The 6,890-nt window shown below is 63.8% G+C and overlaps 1 protein-coding gene across 1 annotated transcript; it reads right to left on the minus strand.

Moving 5' to 3' along the window:
• Window positions 1–720: 720 nt before the first annotated feature.
• Slc16a8 (solute carrier family 16 member 8) lies at window positions 721–4,931 on the minus strand. The gene is made up of 4 exons (XM_076855434.2): window positions 4,718–4,931; window positions 3,860–4,003; window positions 2,798–3,649; window positions 721–1,034 (listed from the first exon to the last, which is right to left on the minus strand). Exons 1-4 carry the CDS (start codon window positions 4,929–4,931, stop codon window positions 721–723), a joined length of 1,524 nt encoding a protein of 507 aa, XP_076711549.2.
• Between the last annotated feature and the right edge of the window lie 1,959 nt (window positions 4,932–6,890).

Consider the following 6,890-nt stretch of genomic DNA (forward strand, 5'->3'; position numbering starts at 1 on the left):
AGGCCACAGGTGTCCTCAGGAGCACCGTCCAGAGCAATAGCCTCTGGGACAGGCGAGTTCTCAAGAGGAAGGGTGCCTTCAGGACGGGGAGGGGACGTGCACCCCTTGCAGAGGACAGTAGGGCCCCATGCTCTCCTGTTGCCCAGGCCGCAGCACAGCTTCCAATGCCCACACTGACCCTGGGACCTTCTTTCTCTCGGGCTACTCTGACCCCATCTGTGAGCAACACCCACCCTCAAGCCTAAGGTGCTACCAACACCCGGCCACCTGGATGGGGAGAGGCAGGTAGACGGCAGCCCCCGGGCTTCAGTGCACAGCTCGGCCACAGCCGGGTCTCGGCCTGGGACGTCTCCCTGGCCCTCCATCTGTCTTTGGCACTGCCCAACTCCAGCAGCCAGGGCCCCTGGGGAGACCCCTCAGCACCCCCACCCTTCCCCCAACTTGGTGGTGACCAGATCCCGGATGGAGGTGCAGGCACAGAACTCGTGCTTCAGCTGAGCTTTATCAATGTGAGTTCCTGTCAGTCCACACGGCTTCACTGGCGAGGGGACAGAGGCCGGCAGCAGGAAGGACATTCCTCGGATACCCAAGGGATCAACTGCAGCCCAAACTTGCTCCCTGGAGGGACCACCCTGACCAGGCCCTCTGAGAGGACAAGTCACTCTGACCAGGCCCTCTGAGAGGCCCTCTGAGAGGGCAAGCCTGGGGTCGCGCCCAGTGCTACACAGACTCCCGACTCCGCCCTGGGTCTGCCTCCCGCTCCTGTCCCACAGACCCAGCCCGGGGGCTGGGCACCTCCAGGCTCTCGAGGCTGCGGGGCTCCTGGGTGCCGGGAGGCAGGGGCTCAGGTTCTCCCTCCGCCTCAGCGTCCTCAGTGTCACTGGCCCCACCAGTGGTGGGGCCAGGTGGGGTGTCCCGAGAGCGGCGCAGGCAGCAGTAGGTGGCAACAGCCATGAAGACCCCCGCCAGGGCCACCTCTGAGCCAGCCAGGTAGAAGATGATCTCGTAGTTCTTGAGTGCGTCCACCAGGCGGCCTGGGGGTGGGGACAGGAGGTCAGGGCCTGGGCGGGTCACCCTCAGTGAAAGGCAGTGCTGCTGATGTGGTAGGGCTCATTGGTGACTGTCACATGCCCCTGTCTTTATCCTATTCTACAGACACCAAGCCCCACACAGGTCCTGCCCCTTGAGACTTTAGAAATGTCACTCCCTCTCCCTGGGCCTCTTAAGCACTGTGGGACTCGGGGTGAGGCAGCTCTTTATAGAGTACAGAAGGTACTGCATGTGTCCAGGTACAAGTGTCCTGTGACTTGCCCAGGTGGCAGTGGGGAGGGGCCCTGGTTTAACCCTTTCTCCTGGGACTCCAGCTCTTGCTCTTTCTACACACGGCCCCGGTCTTCAGGGACATGGTTCATCCTCCTCCAGCCTCCTGCCCTCCCTGGGCCTCGAGCACCCGACTGAGCAGGCTTCAGCCTCTGCCCTGATGCGTGTGTGTGCGTGTGCTTGCGCGCACGCTCGTGTGCATGTGTGCACTCTGGGGATTGAATCAGGCAGGACCTCACAGATGCTGGCACCTGAAAAATTTTCTAACTGCAAGTATTTATCCCCTAAATTGTGGTTCCTCTGGGGGCCCCACCCTCTCTCTGGAGCATTCTTGTGGCTGAGCAATCAAGTCTGTGACCTTCAGGAAGTTCCCTGGTATCCCCCAGGCCAGCTGTCCTACCTATATTCCTCTGAGCAGCCTTCCTCCAAACATCCTGGTCCCTGCCCAGCCAGCCAGTCCACCCCTCCCAAACTCAGCCCTGTAGAGATGCATTCTCTGGTCATTAGAACCAATCCAGGGACAAGAAATGGCAGGTGGGCTCCTAAGCCTCTGGGGGCTGGGTTTAGGATGCCCATGAGTGCCACTGGGTCTGGCAGGTTAATAAAGCTTGATGAGGGCAATGCTAGTCCCATCCTGGAGGGAAGATGGGCAGCTCCCCTCAACTCAGCTGCAGCCGGGGCCCCAGCACAAGTGGCCTCCTCCATCCCTGTCACTACCCCATCCTGCTCACCTTCCTGCTGTTCTGGCAACCCAGGAAGACATGTGACCCCAACTCCGGTCTCTCCAGTCTTAGTCCTGCCTCACTCCTAAGGTCCAAGGCAAACCCTGCACCTGCTCATGCTGTGCCCACCCAGGGGGCTCTACAGGACACCACCCCTGGCCATCATCATGGTGACTGCCCAAGGCAGGTGATGGACGGAGATCGCCCTGCAAGCAGCCTGCACAGTGGAAGGCGCAGGTGCCTCTCCTCCTGCTGGCTGCCCTCTAAGAACCTTCACACTGTCCCTGAGTCTGATTCCCAAAGACATCGTAGCTGTCCCCCTTACAGGTCCAGGAACTAAGCCATCCAGACACTGTTTTCAAGGGGTGGACAGTGAGCATGGGCAGGTTATGGTTCTAACTCTGAGACTGCAACTTGTCCTGGCCCTCAGTGCCTCAGTGCCTCGGTGCCTCAGTTTTCCCATCTGCAAAATGAGAATAAGCACCCTCGCTTCCCGGGCCTTTGCACCCCTGCTTGCCGTGGCTGGGGGCCTTATCAGGTTGGCTTCTTCCTGGCTCCTCCCTGGCTTTTCCTTCTCCACTCACAGCTGGTTCCTGCTTGGGGGAGGGGTGGGCCACAGGGGGAGTCCACCCACCCGCTGCCTCTGTCATTGGTCCCTTCCCCTCATCCCCAAAGTTCCATTTGGGACAGGGAGAGAGCTTCCCAGGGACTAAGTGGCACTAAGCCTTGCCATCCCCTCCTCCTGCGGGGGGCACCTGCAGAAGGCGGTCCGATGAGCACAGCCACGGCCTCCACGAGCAGCACCAGGCCCAGCGCGCTGGGGAAGCGGGGCGCACCCACAGCTGCCATAAGCACCTCGAACTGCAGCGCACCCACCATGCCATAGGAGAGGCCGAAGGCAATGCAGAAGGCGACAAGGGTGCCGTAGGAGCGCGCGCGCGCACTGCTCAGATCGGTAATCCCGTTGGCCAGTAGGGCCAGGCTGAAGAGGTAGGGGACGTGTGGTCTCAGGCGCGCCAGACCCGCGAGGGCTCCGCACGCTGGCCGCGCCACGATGTCCACAAAGCCCACGATGGACAGCAGGAAGGCGGCCTCGGTGTCAGGCACACCCGCGTCCTTAGCGTAGTTCACCAGCAGAATGGCAGGCACGAAGAGCCCGAGCGCCATCAGGAACTTGGTGACCACGTACACGATGAAGGCACGATCGGTGCAGACGGCCACGTCCAGCAGGCGCCGGCGGGCCCGGCCGCCAGGGGGCGCCTCGCGCAACCGCAACCTCGTGCCCTCGGCATCCGCCTCCGCCTCTCTGGGGGCGTCCCCCGCGCAGTCCTCCTCGCGGTCCGCACGTGGCCGGGGCCGGGGCCCGGGCCCGGGCGGGGGCCGCATGACTGCTCCGCAGGCGCAGCAATGCAGCAGGAGGCCCCCGAACAGCAGGAAGCCGCCGCGCCAGCCGAAGAGCTCGAGCAGCAGCTGGCCGAGCGGCGACAATGCAGACAGGAACACCGGGCTGCCCGCCGCCGCCAGCCCGTTGGCCAGAGGCCGCCGCCGCTCAAAGTACAGCCCCAGCATGATGAGCGACGGCTGGAAGTTGAGGGCCAGGCCCAGGCCTGCGGGCGAGGCGGCGCTGGGCGCGGCTCCCCAGGGCACCCCGCCCCGCCCCAACAGGAGCGAGAGGTCGGGCCGACGGGAAGGGCAAACCCCTGGGGAACTGAGCCAGGGCACTTTGTGGGGAAATTAAGGACAGGAGGGACTGTCTGACAGGAAGGTCTCCCGACCCGCACCCCCACCGGGCGGGGGAGAAGAGCAGTGCCCCTCACCTGTGAGCACCCCGGCCGTCAGGTACAGCTCCAGCAGGCGCGTGGCGAAGGAAGCCAAGATCATGCCCGCTGAGGCCAGAAGCCCACCCGCCAGCATCACCGGGCGACAGCCAAAGCGAGTCACGAGAATGCTGGACACGGGGCCTGTGGGCAGGGCAGGTTCACCAGCGAGGCCAGGTGGCCCATCCCCCCGCCCCAGGGGACATCAGCCAGGCTACGGAACTCCCAGCCTGGAAGGGATAAAGTCGCACTCGTCCAGAGACTCAGAGAGGGCAGTGTCTGGCCAGGTCACACAGGCTGGCGAGGACAGGCGGAGGGGGCGGTGGGGGTGGTGGGGAAAGGCTCTGTCCTGAACCAGAGCTCCCATCCCTCATGGCTCTTGAGACCCAGAACCCAAGGCAGAAAGGGTGGCTTCTCTCCGTCTTCATCTTCACAACTCCAAGTCCCCACTGACAGCCTGGAATCCCACCGGCTGCCTCCCCCCCAGTCGCCCCTCATCCCCTCCCCCATCCACAGGTGGTTGGGGCAACAGGGACAGGATGCTTCCTGCCACCTCAGTTTCCATAGCAAAACAGGTGGGTGGGCTGGGGCAGCGTAGAGGGCTTGCCTAGCCGGGAGGAATAGTGGGTGCATGTCGGTTGGCAGGATTGGAGCCCCTGTTCCACCCTGCAGCTGACCGAGCTGGCCAGGTCAGCTGGGCCTGCTGTCCCTTTCCTGTCCCCTTCCCTCCCTCTGGTACAGAGTTTCTGCAGGAAGGAGGGGGTTAGGGATGTTTCAGGGGTCTGGTTCTGCTGGTTCCTGACCCAACCCTCCAGTCCTGGGCCCCTGGGGAGTGGAGGCCCTGGGAGGGGCGCTGACCGGTTCCGTAGAGCATGGCCAGCATGATGGAGGACACCCAGGCCGTGTCGCTGTAGCCAGCGCCAAAGTCGCGCATGAGCGCGCGGAAGAAGACGCTCACGGCCTTGGGAAAGCCATAGGCAAAGCCCGTGACCACGAAGCAGGCGCCCAGCACCACCCAGCCCCAGCCGCCGTCTGGGGGGCCCACACCTGGCCTGGGGCCGCCAGCGCCCATCACCACGGCTGCTGCTGGGAAAAGAGAGAGCAAGTGAGGCTGTAGCACACGGCAGGGGGATGGAGGGCTCAGAGGCGGAGGGGACCCGGAGAGCCCCGCAGCAGGAGGGACCCAGGGGAAGCCTGCCCCTCTTGCAAGGGGAGCGGCGAGGTGACTGGTTACCTGAGGCTTGGCTTCAGGAAGGCTCCCGGGAGGGCACCTCTCCCCTCAGGACCTGGTGACGCGGGAGAAGGAGGTGAGAGGCCGGCAGCCAGCAGGTGCCCAGGGGGTGCTTGGGACTGCCAGTGAGTACACGTGGCAGCCTCTGGACACCAGGCGCACTCAGTGGGTCGGATGTCAGCGGCAGAGAGGGCCTGAGCGGTCGATCTTTCTCTGTGGCTTATGGGATGTTGATTTCTCTCCATGATCAGGAGTGACTGTTGTCACCAGAACCTCACAGGGAAACTGTGACCGCAGACCCCAGCCTTGTCTCAGAAGCGGGTGCTGAGGTGCAGCCCAGGCCCTGTTTGTTCTGTGGTCTGTTTTCCCACCTGCATGATGGCTCCTAGGCCAGCTGGAAACCTTGGGGTCAGGGAGGGCTCTGGCTCCCACTGGACAGTGAGATTTTATTTATTTATTTATTTGTGCCAAGCTCTGAACCTTTACAGAAGGCTCTGGTTGGTTAAGTGCCCACCCAGGGGCACTTGACCACATCCCCAGCCCTTTCAGAGACAGGGTCTTGCTGAGTTGCTGAGGTTGGCTTTCTTTGATCTTTCCATCCTCCTGCCTCAGCTTCCCGAGCCGCTGGCACCGAGCCTGGCCCAGTGGGGACCTTTGAGAGGCCCAGGAGGTAGCCCTGCCTTCAACCCGGCAGCCCAGCTCCCCATCCACCCTCCATCCATGGATGACGGCTCAGAGACCCTGGAGCTCCAGCTGGGGGTCTCTTCACAGCCCCCTGGGCCCTGTGGCCGAGGAGGAGGGTGGACCAGCCCAGAGGGCAGCAGCAGCCCAGGGCTCCCAGCACAGCCTCCTTCCCTCCTGCAGCTCTGGGGGCCTGTGCCCTCCCTCTTGGCATTAACAAGACAGGCCCCCTCCCCAGGGGGTCTGTGACTCTGCCCTCCACCCGCCCCAGGACTTGGCTTCACCTGTCCCCTTCCACCATAGCTGCTAGAACAGGGACCAAAGAGTCCGGCAGGCCTCACCCACACTCACCAAGCCGGAGTTGGGGTGCTGCCTCACATCTCCCGAGGCCTGCAGGGAAGCTTCTGGATGGGTCTTGCAGACCCCCTCTGCCCAGCGCTCCTGGTGCAGTGGCCAGAGCTCTCCTGCGGACTCCCTCCCCCGCCTGGGGCTTAGAATGTCCCCCACCCCTGCCCCCGCCCAGCCTTGCACTAAGAGGCTTTTGCAGAGAGGGACCATGAACACTGGGCCAGGTGGGCCTCCACGGCGGGGTGACCTGTCCCAGCCCAAAGACGGACAAGGACACCCCTTCTACCTTGGGGCATCAGGTGGAAGTCACACAGAGCTGCCCAGGGGACCTGGTTCTGGGGGCACAGCCTGTGCTGGAGAGACCCGCAGCCCTGTCACCTCAGCCCCTTGGCTGCCCCACAGTCCCGGGCCACATTCCAGGAGGGCTCCCGGCTCCCCTGGATAAGGCTAATCCGGCCTGGGAACGTGGGGGTGGGGGGCTGGGACAAAGGCCGCTGTGTTCAGGCGGCCGGGAGCCGGTGGTCCCCGACTTGGGCCACTGCCACCTCCCCCACTCCTTCCTGGGTTTCTGGAGTGGACACGGGGGCTGGATCTGAGGGCGAGGGCAGCCCTAGGGCGATGCTCAAGTGAGGGGAGGGAGGGCCGGGAGTGAGGGCCTCCCAGGAACCGCCATGGACTCCGTCCTCCCTCCCCAGCTCCCGGCCTGTCCCCTGCCCCCCGAGTCAGACACACCACACCTGGGCACGCCCACTGCCTTTATTTTCATCCTTT

Source organism: Callospermophilus lateralis, chromosome 4, assembly GCF_048772815.1.
Source record: "Callospermophilus lateralis isolate mCalLat2 chromosome 4, mCalLat2.hap1, whole genome shotgun sequence".
Taxonomy (NCBI): domain Eukaryota; kingdom Metazoa; phylum Chordata; class Mammalia; order Rodentia; family Sciuridae; genus Callospermophilus; species Callospermophilus lateralis.

Excerpts from the sequence above, each read along its gene's own strand:
- Slc16a8 (XM_076855434.2), bottom strand. The coding sequence starts at position 4,931 with ATGGGCGCTGGCGGCCCCAGGCCAGGTGTGGGCCCCCCAGACGGCGGC. Across the intron at positions 3,650-3,859 it reads GACGGCCGGGGTGCTCACAG|GCCTGGGCCTGGCCCTCAAC; the intron begins GTGAGGGGCACT and ends CCTCGCCCGCAG. Across the intron at positions 1,035-2,797 it reads CATCGGACCGCCTTCTGCAG|GCCGCCTGGTGGACGCACTC; the intron begins GTGCCCCCCGCA and ends CCCCACCCCCAG.